Consider the following 16685-nt stretch of genomic DNA (forward strand, 5'->3'; position numbering starts at 1 on the left):
TGTACAGGGGATCAAACTCCAGTCCTTGTGCTTGCAAGGCAAACAGAACCACAGAGCTAAATCCCCAGCCCTACCAATAGTTTTTAATACTTTTAAAATTTAATTTGCCTTTGCATCAATTACAGCATTTTGTTTCCATTCATAAATGTGTATTGACTATGTTCTGTGTATCTTAAAAAAATGGTTCACCAAATACTACATCATAGTATCTTTTGTGGCAGTATTTACAGTCAGGATTTCACTTTGTAGTATGGGCTGGCCTTGAACTCACAGTGATCCTCCTGCCTCAGCTTTCTGAGTGTTGGGATTATAGGGATGCACCATCACACCTGGCTATACCATAGTATCTTGAGTGTTTAAAAGTGTAAAGATCTCAATTAGACAAACAGATTAAAAATAATGTTAGAGAACAATGCTAGAATATAAGATTCATTGGGAAAATGGAGATTATTTTTAATTCAAAATAATTCAGTAAGTTCATTTAATTATTCCTTCTTGTTGACATAGAGTCTCAATATTGAAATATTTCTGAGATTAAATAATTTAACTTAATTATTATTGTCATTCTCTTTTTAAGAAAATATTTACTTTCTCTCCCGAATATTTAAAGATCTCCTTTCTTTCATACTTCTCTTCTGGTCTTCTAAAATACTCGTTTAAATTTTTGTGATCTTATATGATTGTTATGTTTGTTAATGATAGGAATTTAGAGAAAGAGGGAAAGGAAAATCTAGATGTAGGAAGAATACACATTTTCCAATGCACATGATGAAGGACTTATCTTGTAATAAGAACTACTAACTGATTCAACACATATGAAGACTTTCTTTAGTTTAGAAAGGCAAGCACATACAAATGGCTTAGGCAAGATTTGGGACTAGAATGACTAGCCCAGTGAATTATTTTGGGGCCATTGAATCACATCATGTCCTACCTGTGTCTGGTGGAGATATGAAAACTCTAGATCTGTTTCCCAGAAATAATGCTTATTTCAAGTTTGTTTACACTTTAGTTCATTCTAGTTTTTTTAAATTCATTAATGTTATCCAATTTCTTTTCCATTAAGAATTCAAGAATTTTCTGAGACATATGATCGAGTGCACAAATACCTGTATTATTGCTCTGTTGCCTGTTGCATTAAATTTGTTATTTTACTCAGAACTAATTTCACCTACATTATTTCATTTTTTTATTGCAGCATCAATTCTTGAATCTATGGAGCTTATTATCTTTTCCTTCTGAAATGCCCACTCCTGTGCAGTGATTCTTTCACTTTTCAATTCCTTTACCTAGGACACCCTCTCTGTACTCTCCACTTTACATTGGAACTGATTATACCTTGAATCTCTTATCAAACAGCATCTTTTGTACAGATCGTTTTGTTTTCATTGTTTATATATATTTTTAAGTATACAGTACAGTTACATTCAGCATTGGGATCTTGTATCTTTACATGACAGGTCTTGGTTCTCATTTTTTTCCCTTACCCTTTTACCCTCTCCACCCTCCCCTATTTACAAAGACTTTGTTTCCATTTGACCCTATTAAAGTTTACATTTTCAGCTGAATTTCTGTTGCTTGACATTCTATGACATAATTCAAACTGCAATTGTTCACACATTATATTCCTTTAAATGGTTTCAAATCTTGTTTCTACTTCCATTCAAAATTCAAACTCCATGGTAATAAGCCATAGTTTTATAAATTAAAGAACTGGGTTGTTCATAATTAATTGCTACTTGATGAAACACCTGTCCTAGAACACCCTACTCGAGATGTCTTGATTGAAATTTTCCAACATCTAGGCACAATGTATGTGTTGAATGCAATTTTATATTATGAATTATTGAGTGCAACTTTTAAAAAAAATATCTGTTGAACTACACAGATCTAGTGCACCCATAACATTTTACTCTCCGGACAGTTAAGTCACATTGTTTTCCTTAAAGAACTCCTGTTGTCATGCTTTTCTCAAAGAACTAGAAAGCTTGTTCCATTAGTGTAGTATGAGCCAGTTCTCCTCCGGGTACCAACTAGGAAAGAGACAGGACCATTTAGCTGTAACTTCACTTCTAAGCATCTGCTGCTGCCTCAGGTAATGGCTGTGCCTACAGAATGAGACAGGAGGAGGAGGGCAGCTAAATTTTAGATGTTAATCTCATAGCAGTGTGCCATGGGACACAATTATATGTGTGCCATAAATTTCCAATGCATGGTTTAGATTTTCATTGTTTTATATACCTAGTGCTTCCATATCAGACTTCCTAACACTGCTTTGTATTTGTTCTGAAACATAAATTTCATTTCAATGTGTGTTCAGTTTTCTTCATTTCAGAGTACTATATGTTATCAACATATATGCCCCCAAAATGCTACTCTGGTAGACATTTAACTATGTCCTAAAGGTCACAAACATTTATAACCACCCCTGCAGATGTGCAGGTACATTGAATAGTGAGCGCAAATGCTCCAAGCAGTTCCACATACCCAGCTGCGATTGGATTCACTAGAATGTGATATAGGCCAGTGGTTTCTGGTGTCTGAATGCAGCCGTAGCAATATATTCAGAAGCGTTGTGAGATGCAGGTGCGCACTAGAGGATTGGTACTTCAAAGCTGCCACGGTTTGGCTATTTGATGGTGTTATAACTTCCTCTTCAAACTACGCTCTCTATCAAGAGCAGATAGAATGACATTTCACAAATACAGTAAAATCCAGGAGCCGGATGGGCAGTGCATCCACATAAAATACGTATGTTTCTTTCATAATATTTTATTATGTGAACTGCATTTCTAAATTCTTATTCCTTGTGGCTGATTACTGTACAACAATTTAATCTCCTGGAATCTTTGATGTAATACTCTTTTTTTCATTGCTATATGAACAGGGGTCCTTGTGAAAGGGCATACAATGTGAGTTACATTTCTTCTATTACATTAAAAGATTAAAGAAGCTAAAAGACACCTCTCATCAGTGTAGCCTTTATGATTTGTGATTAGCAAAATAATAGATCTCTGTGCACAACTGAAAAATATGAGAAATAAACAGAAAAAAGATCATGCAACTAAATAAGTATCACATTTTTCTTTACCTATCTTGGTTGTTCCCCACATAGGTTATAAGACCGCTTATTAAAAGTGAAGCTGAGGGGCCGGGGATTTAGCCTAGTGTTTCGGTGGCCTGCCTTGCAAGTGCTAAGACCGGAGTTCAATCCCGGGTATTAAAAAATATATATATATAAATAAATAAATAAATAAATAAATAAATAAATAAATAAAAGTGAAGCTGAAATAAAGCCAGTCATGTGAACATTTATTTCAAAATAGATGCATGTGATAAAACTACATTACAATACTCTTTTTATTGACATAGAAAACTTGTCTTGATACCTTTGCTCTACTGTCTTTATAAATAATGTTGTAAGTGAATTTTTTCTCCTAGAGACAGATAGGATGAAAGAAAATGGTTTATTTTTTAACTAATATACTAGTAAATGGAAACCATTTGTCATTAGTGGAGATAACTTGTTTGAATATAGATTGTTAAGATACTGTTTATATGAAATGACTTGCCCTATTGTCATAACAAGTGTAAGGAATTTATAGGACAGCAATGAGAAGTAATAATTCAACATAGCCCAAAAAAGAAAGAACTGTTTACATTACAGAAGTGTCAGTTAACGGGATGTAGTAAATTATCCCAACTTAGTGAAAGAAAAACCACTTCATTAGAGGTTCGTTGGACTGTTTTTGACAAGACTGCTGTTTTAGCATTGATAGTATTTTTTCTGACATTGTAGAATATATTTGGATAAATAGTAATTTGTCATGCTTATGGAGAAGCTTGGGTGCATATATATTTGTAATTGTGTGTGTGTGTGTGTGTGTGTGTGTGTGTGTGTGTGCGCAAGCTGAAGAAAGAAATAGTAAAAGCAAACTGTTTTTACATCATTAAACTCTTTCGGCAGAAAACAACTAGGTGTGAACTGCCACTCAAAGGCCTTGACTTGTCATGGTTTACAAGGAGATAGAGAATCTGTGAAGGACACTTGGCTGAGATTCTGCAGAATTAATCTAACAGAGCATTGTGTCAGCCATAAATAGAGATGGGTGCCTCTTCTGTTTTCCAGGCAGCTAATTAGGTGTTATGAAAGCTTATGTTGCTGAAAGGAGGTAAATTAGAAATAAAAAAGAAAAAAATGAGAATGACTAAAAAATGGACTTCCATTTATAGAGTTGTCTACTTAGAAATGATGCTAATTTTGAGGTACTGTTAGAAACAGTGCTTACCACCACCGTAATAGAAAAGCATTGTTCCTATTTAAAGTTGTTTACAAAACAGAAATAAAACCATTTCATTGGCAGTCATAAAGCTCAGACTACTTTTTAATTTCTGTCTCCTGTGAACATAGCACTTTAGAACTTCTTTACTGATGCCTTGAGTTATGGATTTTTATTTTAAAACTTCGATGACACATTTATTTCTTGAGTATAAAAAAGTGAATTAGACAGATACCAGATGCATATACAGAATTCTTTTTCTGGAAACTATATGAACATTTGCAGATGTACAAATATGTGAGTTCCTGAGGCAGCAGGTAAATTTGAAATTAAGGAAGGAAATCCTTTTATGTGTTCTAACATTTCCCTAAGTAGTAACAAATTAGTTGCCAAGTATTTCTCCTTAGGGATGTTGCATAGTGCTTTGAAGACAGGGAAAATAAGTTTAAATTTCTGATTTCTGATAAATTCCTGCCCAAAGCAAGACAGAAAAGAATAATGAGTTAGGTTCACTCTGAAGTAAGACATTTTTTGCCTGGTTCCTTGACATATTTCCTTCTTAGTGGACACCACAAAGTTATAGCACACAGGCTTTTCCTCTGAGTTTCCAAAATATGTATACTTGACAGTGCACTGATTAAACTTTGTTAATTCTTACTGACTTAAATAACATTTTGACTTCAAGGTTTTGTTTTGTTTTGGTACTAGGGATCGAACTCAGGACCTTATGCTTGCAAGGCAGGCGGTGGAACCACTGAGCTAAATCCCCGGCTTGACTCCAAGTTTAAATCTTGCTCGTGGTAATTGTTGACACGTTTCACACCTTATCAGAATGACTATGCATTCCTAATGCTATAGTGACATTACAAAATTAAAATCATAACAAATAAATCAAATTGCAGTAACTTCTGTGAAGACTACTAAAATCCAACCACATAATGACTGACAATTTGGTGTTTAAATTGTATCAAATTCTGATGTCAAAGACAAATTTTACCTTCATGATTATAGGGCAAAGGGAAAGAGTAATATGCTCTACTTTTGATTTTTTAATTAAAAAGATCTACAGGTTACATTTATGTATAATAACTCCAGTAGTTAAGCAAATGAATATTACTTTTTAAAAAGAACAGTTTATTTATATTATGAATGTAGAACTTTCTGTGACTTACATTTCAGTTATGAGATCCACTAATTAATAATGTTCAATAATGCATTGGATATAAATTTTGGATTTTTTTAAAGAATTTTGGACTATGCACTGGAAAACTTCAATTTTACTACATATACACTGATGATCTATATGTTTTTGGGGGTGTGTGTTTGTGTGTGTGTCTGTTACAGATATGTTTCAGCTGAGATCCAAAATTACAATCATTTTACAGTTGAGTCAATTTATATGGTTTGACAAAAAATTCATATAAATTATGCAAAATTGAATCAATTGAGATTCTTGCATTTAGATATTTCCCTTCAGATCATGTGTAGTAGTCAGATTTGGTGATCAGAGTGAAAACAATGATTCTTAACTCTGGGAAAGTGTTGTTAGATTGTCACATAGTGTTTCAGGGAATCATACATTTCAGAGATTAGATGTTATAAACTTTCCATATAGGAATAACTTCTTAAGGTTCCATCTGTTGGAGTTTGGAATTGTTTTTCCTTTGCAATATAAACATGGTTAGTTTTGTTTCTCTCGTTTACATACTATTTGGATTATGGCCTCTTTGTTGGCATGGAGTACATTCTGTGAATGGGTAACCACGTTGTATCGAGGAAAGGATTAAACTAAAGGTAAATAATTTTTGATAATCTCAGATTGGAGCAGAAGAAACAAATGGATATTGAATCAAATATTTTTTGTTTTTATTTCTTCTGTCCAGTGTCTCTAAACTTTTTTTTTGATACACATTCCAGTTCTATGCAAATAGAATCTACAAAATTTACTTCTTTTTTGATCATGTTTGTAGTCTACAATCTCACATGTCTTTTCTGGGATTCATTCTCTCTAAGGTGTGAACTGTTTGATTATTTACATTTATAGCTTAAGGGCTTGAGAAAATATCCCACATTATCATTCTTTATTATACAGATTCAGCATATTAAAGGGCTTAAAATATATAATAAAAAGTACACATGCAGAAATTCTCTCAATGTAACTCATCATTTCTTTAAGGCCTGCATTTGTCACAGCCTTTCCTCCCCCTTCATTTCCTCCTTTATCTTTTCTCTACCCCTTTCACTCCCTTCATTCCTTTTTCCCTCTGCTCTCTCCCTCTTTCCTTTCTTCCTATCTATCCCTCTCTTTCCTTTTTCCTTCTGTTTATTTTTTGTCCGGTCAGTCATTTGTCGTAGGTTATACCTATGCCAATTTTTTGTTCCTAGCTAGGATTCCACTCTCCGATATATTCTGTCTTGACCCTTGGCAGTTCACTTTGTGCTCATGGTTTCTTTTGTTTATATAAAAGTGTTTATTGATTATGTTTTCACTGACTGTGAACTGCTGTTGTCAAAACTACCGACTAATCACAAGGTGAACAGTTTGAAATGCATCATAATCAATACTCAAAATTTGCTTCCCTGGATATGACATAGAGAAGTCAAGTAAAAAGCTGCAGATTTTTAGCAGTGAAGTGAAAACGATGCTTTCATGTTGGTGGTTTCAAGTTCAAGGTTGATTTATACTCTACTTATGTTTGCATTTGTCTCTCTTTTTCTCAATTCTAAAATTTATAATGAATTCATTCAGTGCTGGCTATCCAAATAACTGAAGTCCAGTCAATACTGGCATGTAAAAATATGTTTGCATATTGCAAAGTGAGTATATTGGTTGTAAATAAATTCAAGTAAAAACATTATAGCTCTAAAAGATGAAGAAGTACTAACACATGAAATAGGATATAAAGTTTTCTGTAATCTTTTTTAAGTATAAAGTTAGTTGAAAAAATTCATATTATTGTTTTTAACACTTATAAATATAAAAAAGGATAGTTTGTATGATTTCCACTCACAGTAGGTAAAGAAAATAGATAATGATGGAGAATTTTTCTAATATTTTAAAGTAAGTTTCATCTCAGATTTTAACTTATATGTATAGGAAAGGTTCGCAGATGTTATATTTGAGGAACAGAGGTTGTTTTTGTTCCTCTTTCAGCCTTCTCAGTCATAGATGGTGTGTGAATTTAGATATATAAATCAGTTTGAGATTAGTTTTCAGCATTCTTGCCTGCATTACATAATACACATAAGAGTGAATATTTCATTCTTTCACAGGAAAATACTTTTTAATAATGACAAATTTCAAATGGAGGTAAGCTACTTACTTTTTAACATTTCACAAGAGTGAATGTTACCTGCTATGAAATACCATATTTTTGGTCTGTCAAGACATCATTTTGATTTGTAAACCAGTTTAGTCTCATAGGAAATTGTTTTATTGCTAAAAGTTTTTGAAATAAACTATGTTATAAGTTTGTTTTTGTTTTGTTTTTCATTTTCCCTTCTGATGAGAGATTAATTATGGGCTTTAAATCAAACTTATTTTTATGTGTGACTTTGAAAACTTAACCGTGCAAATTTAACAGTGCTGTTACATTTTCTATTTGATTTCATATATCTTTATGCAGATCTTTTTCCTTGCACAGGATACTAAACATGTAGAGATCATCTGACATCAATTAAAAGGCAATCCTCAAGGCTCCTAAATGTGTAGGGAATTATATTCCCATTACATGGAGGTAAACTGTAAATACCTTTTTCTGAAAGTAAAAGCCCCTGATTTTAAAAAGCAGCATTAAACATGATGGAAACAACCATTTATACTGGAAAGGAAGAATTGGAAAGTATGCTTCAAAGTTATGGTTAAAAATATTGGGGTCAATGGAGATATGCAGCCTTGTCATAATGATGGAATTTTCTTTCATTTTTCTTCATCTGACATCTTTTAAAAGGCATTATTAAAGAAAGCTTTGTATATAGATGTTCCTTACGTCTATTGGTAAAGGAACAACGTAAAACTCACAGAAAGCACTATAGCTTAAAATAGAATACCATGAATTGTCATTTATTCTAAACAATACCTGTTGAATAAATCCATTTGGTGTCTACTTAAACCACAAGCAAAAGCTGAAGTGAAAAAAACTGATTACACTATCCATATGTTATCTAATAAAATAGGAATGTGTACTTTTTGAAAAGCTTATTCATAATACATTCTGATAGAAAATTCCATTTGTCACTCTCTATAGGAAAAGCAGGCTTTGAAAAGAAAACTTTTATTTCATGACTGTCACCAAAATAAAAATAATGAGTGAAATAAGGATAAGAAACTTTTAAGAAGTGGTTTAGGACTTGTTCCGGCAGTTTACAGTCCAGTTATTGCCATTATTGGATTTGAAAAATTAATCCTAGTAATCCTTTTTGAAGTCCTCTCTTTGCAGGATGGGATCTACAGAACAAAGACTAACTGATATCCCCAGGAGATTAGATTACGATGATGCTCTATTCTACTGAGAATGATTCTCCAATGGGCACTTTTTACTTCTTCCCTGGCTATGGGAATTCGTTAATATCTAGAGAATAGACTTAAATAAAACCATTGTCTCAGCCAGCAGGTTTATGCAACCATCCTGAAATGTTTTAATTATTGTTTTCTTTTCCTTTTTAATTAAGAGAACAGAGGTCCAGCCAGCCCACTGAGAGCTGATCACAGCTTCAGTAGAAATTCAAAGGAAACTCTAATGATTGGATTTGCTGTTTTCTCTTTTGTTTTGCAGAACCAGATGAGTGTGTTAATTGCACAGATGAATGCCGAGTGCTTGGTCATTCTGACAGGTGTTGGATGCCACAGTTCCCTGCAGCCAATCAGGCTGACAACGCAGATTACCGCACAAATCTCTTTGTACCCACAGTTGAAGCTAATGTTGAGACTGAGACTTATGAAACTGTGAATCCCACTGGGAAAAAGACTTTTTGTACATTCGGAAAAGACAAGAGAGAGCACACTATTCTCATTGCCAATGTTAAACCTTATTTAAAAGCCAAACGTGCCCTGAGCCCTCTCCTCCAAGAGGTCCCTTCAGCATCAAGCAGCCCTACCAAGGCCTGCATTGAGCCTTGCACCTCAACAAAAAGCTCCCTGGAAGGTTGTGAAGCAAAACAAGGAGCCCTGGCCGAGGCAGGTGGTCAGTTCCTGCCCACTGACAGTCAGTATCTGTCACCCAGTAAGCAACAGAGAGACCCTCCCTTCATGCCCTCCGATCAGATGGCAAGGGTCTTCGCGGATGTGCATTCCAGAGCCAGCCGGGATTCCAATGAGATGGGTGCTGTCTTGGAGCAGCTTGACCATTCCAGCCGGGATCTGGGCAGAGATTCGGTGGATGCTGAGGAAGTTGTGAGAGAAATTGATAAGCTTTTGAAGGACTGCCGTGGGAATGACCCGGTGGCTGTGAGAAAATGAGAGCAGACACAGTGAGAGACAGAGAGAGAGAGAGACAGAGAGAGACAGAGAGAGACAGAGAGAGACAGAGACAGAGCGTGGAGGGAAAGCATTGGCATTTTCTTGTCTCTTCTGTTGATTGAAGAATGATTACTCTTGGGGACAACCCATTTCACAGAGAGGAAGAAAGACCAATGCTGCTTTACGGCTTTTAGTGAACATCTGAAGTGCCCACAAGTATGTTCTTTTCACTGTTGTTTCTTTTTTCAGAGATAACAATGGTTTTGTTTCAACCAAACTTATATAAGGACAAAATTAATGATGTTAAAGAGAAAAGAGAAGAAAAGGAGAAAAGAAAAAGGAAGATGAGTATGCCACTTACCTTTTGACAATCTGTTAGGAAGGTACGCAGTGTGCGAAGTGAAATATTCTGATCACTCTAAGACTGTGCTCCGCGATTTATGCTGACTTAACTGTTTACCTATCAACCCATACAAAGCAGGGTCGTCATCTGTGATCTGTGGTGGAGCTCTAGCAGTCATCACAGGCTTCTACTCAAAGTCCTGAAAAGACCTTGCAGTAGTCCAAGCTACACCAAACATTAACACATATTTGTGGTAAACATTTCTGTATAAAGTTACCTGCCACACATATAAACACAAAGACCATTCCATATCATTAGTCAAAAACAAAAACAAAAAAAAAAAAAGAAAAAAAAAAACTTGATCATTTGTAAGACGCCTCATGTCGTATAAAAGTTAAATGTAAAAAGAAATAGTCCATTTTGTCCTGCACACACGTAGACTAATTTACTTCATTAAAGGAGAAGAAAATTTAAAGATTTAAAATGCCTATTTAGCATTTTAGTGTCCAACAAATATATAAATAATTGGTTGGTTTTAAATTTGACATACAAATATTCTGAACAATAGCTACCATTGAGTGGTAATAGTCAGAGAAAATTAACACAATATGTTGTATTCGTTTGTGGACACTAAAATAGCTCAGGAAAGTGAAAATGTCTTAGACATACACAAATCACATGACCATTTAAATGTGCAAATGTAAGAAGATTCAATGTGTTTACATCAAATGACATATTTTTATTGATTTATTGCAGATTCCGTGCATATGAGCCAAATTGTTGAGTGTATAAGAGCTATATTGTGTATTTTATTAAATTAATATATAGTTGTGTTGCAAAAATATTTGGGCTTATATTGTAAATGGCAAGTGTTGCCTCGGTAGCTGTCGAACTCTATGAGTTTTGTTTTTTCCTGCTTCCTTTTCCCCATGGAGCGTGGGAAGCAGTGCCTCAGAGCAAAGTCTCTTGTTTAATGTATAGTCTACCAAGTACTACAGTACATAATCTGTTCAAAATGTGTTTGAGTGAGCTGATGGAGCTAACTGAAAGGTCAAAAAATACATCCGTCAGTCATGGTTCTGTGCAAGTCCTTGTAGAAGCTTTTATTAAAGTCATGCTAAATCATAAGAACTACATTTGTACCAATACCTGAAACTTCTTCACGTTGTTTTCCATAAGGCTTCTGCCTATGTAGATATCATGTTATTGGTTGGTTCTCAAAAGTATCTTAAGTGATTCAGAAGTGTCTTTCCATTATATTTTAAAAACATGAAAAATGCATTAATGCATGTGTGGTACCAGCGCTGGTTACTTGCATTGTACAGTGTTTTTCAAGAGCTCTGGGTCTTAACAAAGTCTTTTTTTCCTTATAACACTGCTCCTCTGCCTCTTTTTATTGGTGTCCTTTGAGAACAATACACTTTCTAGTCCATCATTTGGTTGTACCTTTCCTTGTGACATTTAGCACATTTCAAACTTTCTTCTATATGAGGCTAAGAAACCTCTAATTTCAGGAATTGGGAAAAATAAAATTAGCACTTGCAGAAGTAGTAGCAGATGGGAAAATGCCTTGATTGACATTTTCCTTCAGCATTTAAAATTTTTGGCATTTTACACCTTCATGGCTAATGGTTTTGAGGCCATAACTTAGACAATGTGGTGCTGAGTTAAATAAAGGCTGTTTGTGCACTGGAGCAGAAAAAAAATGTATTATTTGCAAATTGGTGGAGAATCCTGTGCCTTCTTTTCTGGCCACCAAGCCAGTGTAGAAACAGCATAAATATCATACAATCCTTATATTGTCAACAAAAGCAAAAGCAAAAGCAAAAAAAAAAAACATTGAACTAAATTAAGTTTTTGTAATTTTAAACCTCAAAAAATTCTGCTGAAAATATTTCCATCTCTGATATCAAGATTTCAGACTGTATCTTGTTTGCAAAATTGCTTTGGGAGAGAAGAATGGACAACTCCCATCAGCCTTATTCTCTTGAGAACTGTATTTGGTTCCTAGTAACAGCCTTTCCAAAGCTCTACTCTTGGTTTTTATTATTAGTAAATGTTTAAATTAGAAAAGAAGGGATCTTGTACATGTGAAACCTAATTGACGCTCTATATTTTGGACAATTTATGTATCTGAAATGTGTTGTCTCTGTTATATGATGTTATTTTGCCAGGAGACTACAGGTTGGTTTAGCTTGATAGTTGAAATTTGATGGAAAACTGATTTCCATTTAGTCTTATTGTTGCCTCTCTCTTACTAGACAGATAACCATTAGTAAAACCTAAAGCAGTATGTAAATGAAATCAACAAAGAGAGTGAGGTATATTTTAAAAATATTCTTAACATTAAGTAACCAGTTGTTCAGTTTCTCATATTTGTCTGAAGACATCCAAACACCATAAGATTTTATAAATTGGTTGTGCCAATGTGTGAGGAATTTACCTTTAGGCTTCCTGTCACCAGTGATTTACTAGTTTTAGCTGCTTAACACATTATCTGTATTTAGTAGTGATTATTTATTTACAAGTTGGTGGTAATTCAGCAGTCAGGACTCTAAGCTTTTATAGTCAAGGGAATCTTGTTTTTATTCATTTCCCTGGCAACTGCCTTTATCACAAACCTCTGGTGCTTGGCTTCCCAGGAAGCCCATGAGATGCCAAAATCACACCTTTGGGGAGCAATTGCTCTAATGGATGATGCATAATCTGTGAGTTTTGGAGGAGTTTCAGCATAATTTTGAATGTGAAAAAAATCTTAATTTACGTCTTTCAAATACTATTCCCTCAAAAAAGTCACACATTCAAAGTAAAAAAAAAAGATACTCCTTTATTTTTTAGATTCTTATGCAACTGAAGTCAAGCACAGAAAAATCTGTTTATGGTAATTTTAGTACAAAATCCAAAGTTCTAAAAAATGCTTATGGTGAGCTAAAAATTTTTTAAAAATCAGTAAAAAAATAATTTTTATCAGATATCAATGATGAAAATTCTTTCATCACAATTAAAAGTAGTAAGAATCAGTGTTAGTTATATCTATACCAAAGTAAACATTAAAGAGACGTATCATGCAATTTCAAAGAATTATTTCACACTGTTTCTTAACCTAACATGTTTATCTTATTACAGGCAGCATAAAAAATCCTATTCCATAAACAAATTGAATTCCTGGTGGAGAAATTTACTTATTTTATGTCCCCAAATTAGCTGAGATCTTGTAAACATGACTTCCCTTTAAAGGATCTAGACACTGCTCAATTTAAAAAATGGCGCCGTGAAAAAAGTCATGTAGTAATAGAGCAGGATACTTTATTAGAACCAGGTTAAAAGCTGTTTGTTGTCTAATGGCATACAACTTGCTGAGGTCAACAAATAGACAGAGGTCTGGCATAATCTATGCCCACTCATTATTGTCTAATTATATTCTTTTGACAACAGACAGCCTTTATCAGAACATTAATTTAAATGAGTGTTTCGGCTATCAAGATGTGCTGATTTAAAGTGTGATTGAATGAGACCTGATTAAAGTCTGACTTTCCTGGCCCCAGTGTTTTGCAGGTTAGCTGTTCCCATTTATCAGCCCCATCACTCCATCAGGTTCTTAGCTGCACCAAGTGATTGGTGAATAAGGACAACAACAGCAACAAAAGCAGCATACATTTTATGGATTTATCTCAACGCTATCGTTTAATGGCTGTGTTTAATGTGACCTATCTGGAAAATGAGGACTCCGAATAAAAAGCTATTACTAATAGTGGTGTTGCCTTCCCTTGAATTCATTAACACAGAAGTGATGTTTTGTATACTGCATACCACAATGACCTGGATTTTAATTACTTTGGAAAGTGAAGTATGGCATCACAGCTATTTTTGATAATTATCAGTTTGCCAGTAAAATGAGATTTGTAAAAAAATTTTACTTAAGAATGTCACTCTACAGGATATCAGATATCTTGGATAAGTGGGCTAGTGAAATAATTAACATGAAATCATAGCCTAATAAACCTTGGGCCTTTTAAAATGTATAATTGATGTGACAATAATTCGGTACATGGTCCTAGACAAATTCAGAAATGACACTTTACCAACCTCTTATATTACTGCATGAGTGATGAAAGGAGATATTTGTAAATGGCATTTTAAAGTACACATATGTTTATTATGGTATTTTAAAATGATAATTTTGTCCTACTAGTCCACAAATATTCTGCATTTCTCTGTATTTGCCTTGAACTAATACGTCATAGGAATAAAGAGTAAAAGAATTGTGCCCCGGTTAAAGTCAAGTAAATTCTAAGACACATTCGTCTTTATATATTGATTTTGATTGTTTTTCTTTTGTTTCCCTTATCCACACATCCTATATTTCTGCTCCCTAATTTACAGTGGATGACATTTTCTAAATCCCAAAGTAACATAATATACTGCATGCTTAAATTTTAAAATTTTATTTTACTTATAGCAGTACAATGGATCAAAACAAGTGCGTTGCATTTCCATTTTAAGATCTTACTTGGTTAGATTTATTGGCTTGAACTAAGTAACTTACCTGTTCATTATTGTGTTCATTTTTTGACAGCCTTTGCTTTTCCACTGAGCACGATTTAGGTGCCCGTACTGAAGAAGGATCCTGAGGTAGAGAAAAGAACTAAGTCAATTATATTTTACTCTCAGAATACTTGAGGTTTATGTAACATGGTAATATATATTAACGTAAGAATTGACATCTTTAACACTATCACTTTTACATAATCGTAATAATTTCGTTATTAAGATAAGCAAACACTACATGTATTTTGTGCAATTCACTGCTTTTACTTGTTCGGGAGACCAAATTGTTAATTTAGTCACCTGAACTAGCTGACCACAGTCTAGAGAGAGTAGTCAAGGAAAGAGGCCCATGTGACCATGTCACAATTAGGAGGAAATGAGAAGTGCAAAGTATATTACAGTCTTACTCCATGTCAATGAAATGTTTAACTTAAAATAAATTAGCGTGCCCACAAGATATAATTATTTGACAGTTCCTTGTAGAATATAAAGAATAATAATTGTGAAAGCTAACTGTGACATTAATGAGGGACATAGAAATAGGTGTACCACTTAGTGGATCATCTTCAAACTATTCATTAGCTACTTTTGGACATGTTTGCATAAAACTCTGTATCACAGACTGGCTTATCACCTATTATCTCAAAAAGTACATTTCACTTCGAGAGGAGAGTTTATTATTTGTTTTATTTTCTTTTTCATATACACATTAAATATGGCATTCTAATAGATCAAATTTTGATTATGAATTGTATTAAAAATTTAGCTTTATGATGTTACATGACTCAGTTAAATTATTTCAAACATTTTTTGAAGATTATAAAAGAAAATCTAAGATTCTTATTTTGCTCATCTTATACAAACCATAGTTTAAAAGAATAATTGGCATGCAGGAAAGCATATATATATCTATATATATCTATATATATATATAAGTGCACTAGGTGTCATCCGGGCTAACTAGTAGAATAATTGCAAAAACTTAAACTAATAGTATAAGTTTTAGTTTTAGAAAACGTTTCAATTCACATTTTAAAAAATTATCAAGGTGTTACATAATTAAAGATTCTCAAGCTTAAATAGGCCACTGCGCTGATCCAAAGGGCAATTAACTACAAAACCTGATACTCTGCCCTGAACTAAATTTTTAACTTTGATTCTTTCTCGAGATTTTATGAATTCTGAAATCTTGCTGTATTTAACATTTTAGCTCTCTAGGATCTTGCTTTCCCCTTTCAATTGGTATTCACATACTGTGCTTTAGAGTTGTTCATCCTTATATTAATTATAAATGGAAAATAGAGAAGGCTTATGGTATCCAAGAAAATGAAAAAAATATCTTAAGAAGTACGCCCATGTTTTCATTACTGTCTATAAAATGTTTCAAGATGTTGGTGATATGCTCTTTTTTTTAATTTTATTGAGTTTATTGGTACATTTTAGGGATACCGTACAGTTACATTCATTATTGGGATCATGTACCTTTACATGGCAAGTCTTGATTCTCATTTTTGGTATCCAAGAAAATGAAAAAAATATCTTAAGAAGTACGCCCATGTTTTCATTACTGTCTATAAAATGTTTCAAGATGTTGGTGATATGCTCTTTTTTTTAATTTTATTGAGTTTATTGGTACATTTTAGGGATACCGTACAGTTACATTCATTATTGGGATCATGTACCTTTACATGGCAAGTCTTGATTCTCATTTTTTCCCCTTACACCTGCCCTCCCATCACCCCCTCCTCCCCTCCCCATCTACAAACACTTTATTTTCATCTTTTCATTCTCTCACATTTTTTTTCTTTTCCCTTTTTGTTCTTCCCCTACGTATCACACCTTCCCTACACCTTTAGCTCCTTTCTTCAAATTTCTAAATGTCAGTAATCTTATTAGAATCTTATGCATTGTTGCAGAATATTCACACCAGGGAAACTATTTGGTATTTACACATGTGTGACTTATTTATTTCACTTAGGAGTATATCTTCAATATGTATCCATTTTCCTATGAATGAATCTATTCTCTCGCTCTTTATGGCTGAGTAATATTCCAT

The 16685-nt window shown here is 33.7% G+C and overlaps 1 protein-coding gene across 1 annotated transcript in view; it reads left to right on the forward strand.

Moving 5' to 3' along the window:
* The window catches only part of Pcdh17 (protocadherin 17), a 97832-nt gene extending 83365 nt beyond the window's left edge, over positions 1-14467 (forward strand). Inside the window, exon 5 of the mRNA XM_033759983.1 lies at positions 9056-14467. Within this exon, the coding sequence (XP_033615874.1) occupies positions 9056-9738 (683 nt within the window). The 3' untranslated portion in view covers positions 9739-14467. The remainder of the gene's footprint in view (positions 1-9055) is intronic.
* The last annotated feature ends 2218 nt before the right edge of the window (positions 14468-16685 follow it).

This window comes from Fukomys damarensis, unplaced genomic scaffold (genome assembly GCF_012274545.1).
Source record: "Fukomys damarensis isolate Sample0158 unplaced genomic scaffold, DMR_v1.0_HiC HiC_scaffold_38, whole genome shotgun sequence".
Classification (NCBI taxonomy): Eukaryota; Metazoa; Chordata; class Mammalia; order Rodentia; family Bathyergidae; genus Fukomys; species Fukomys damarensis.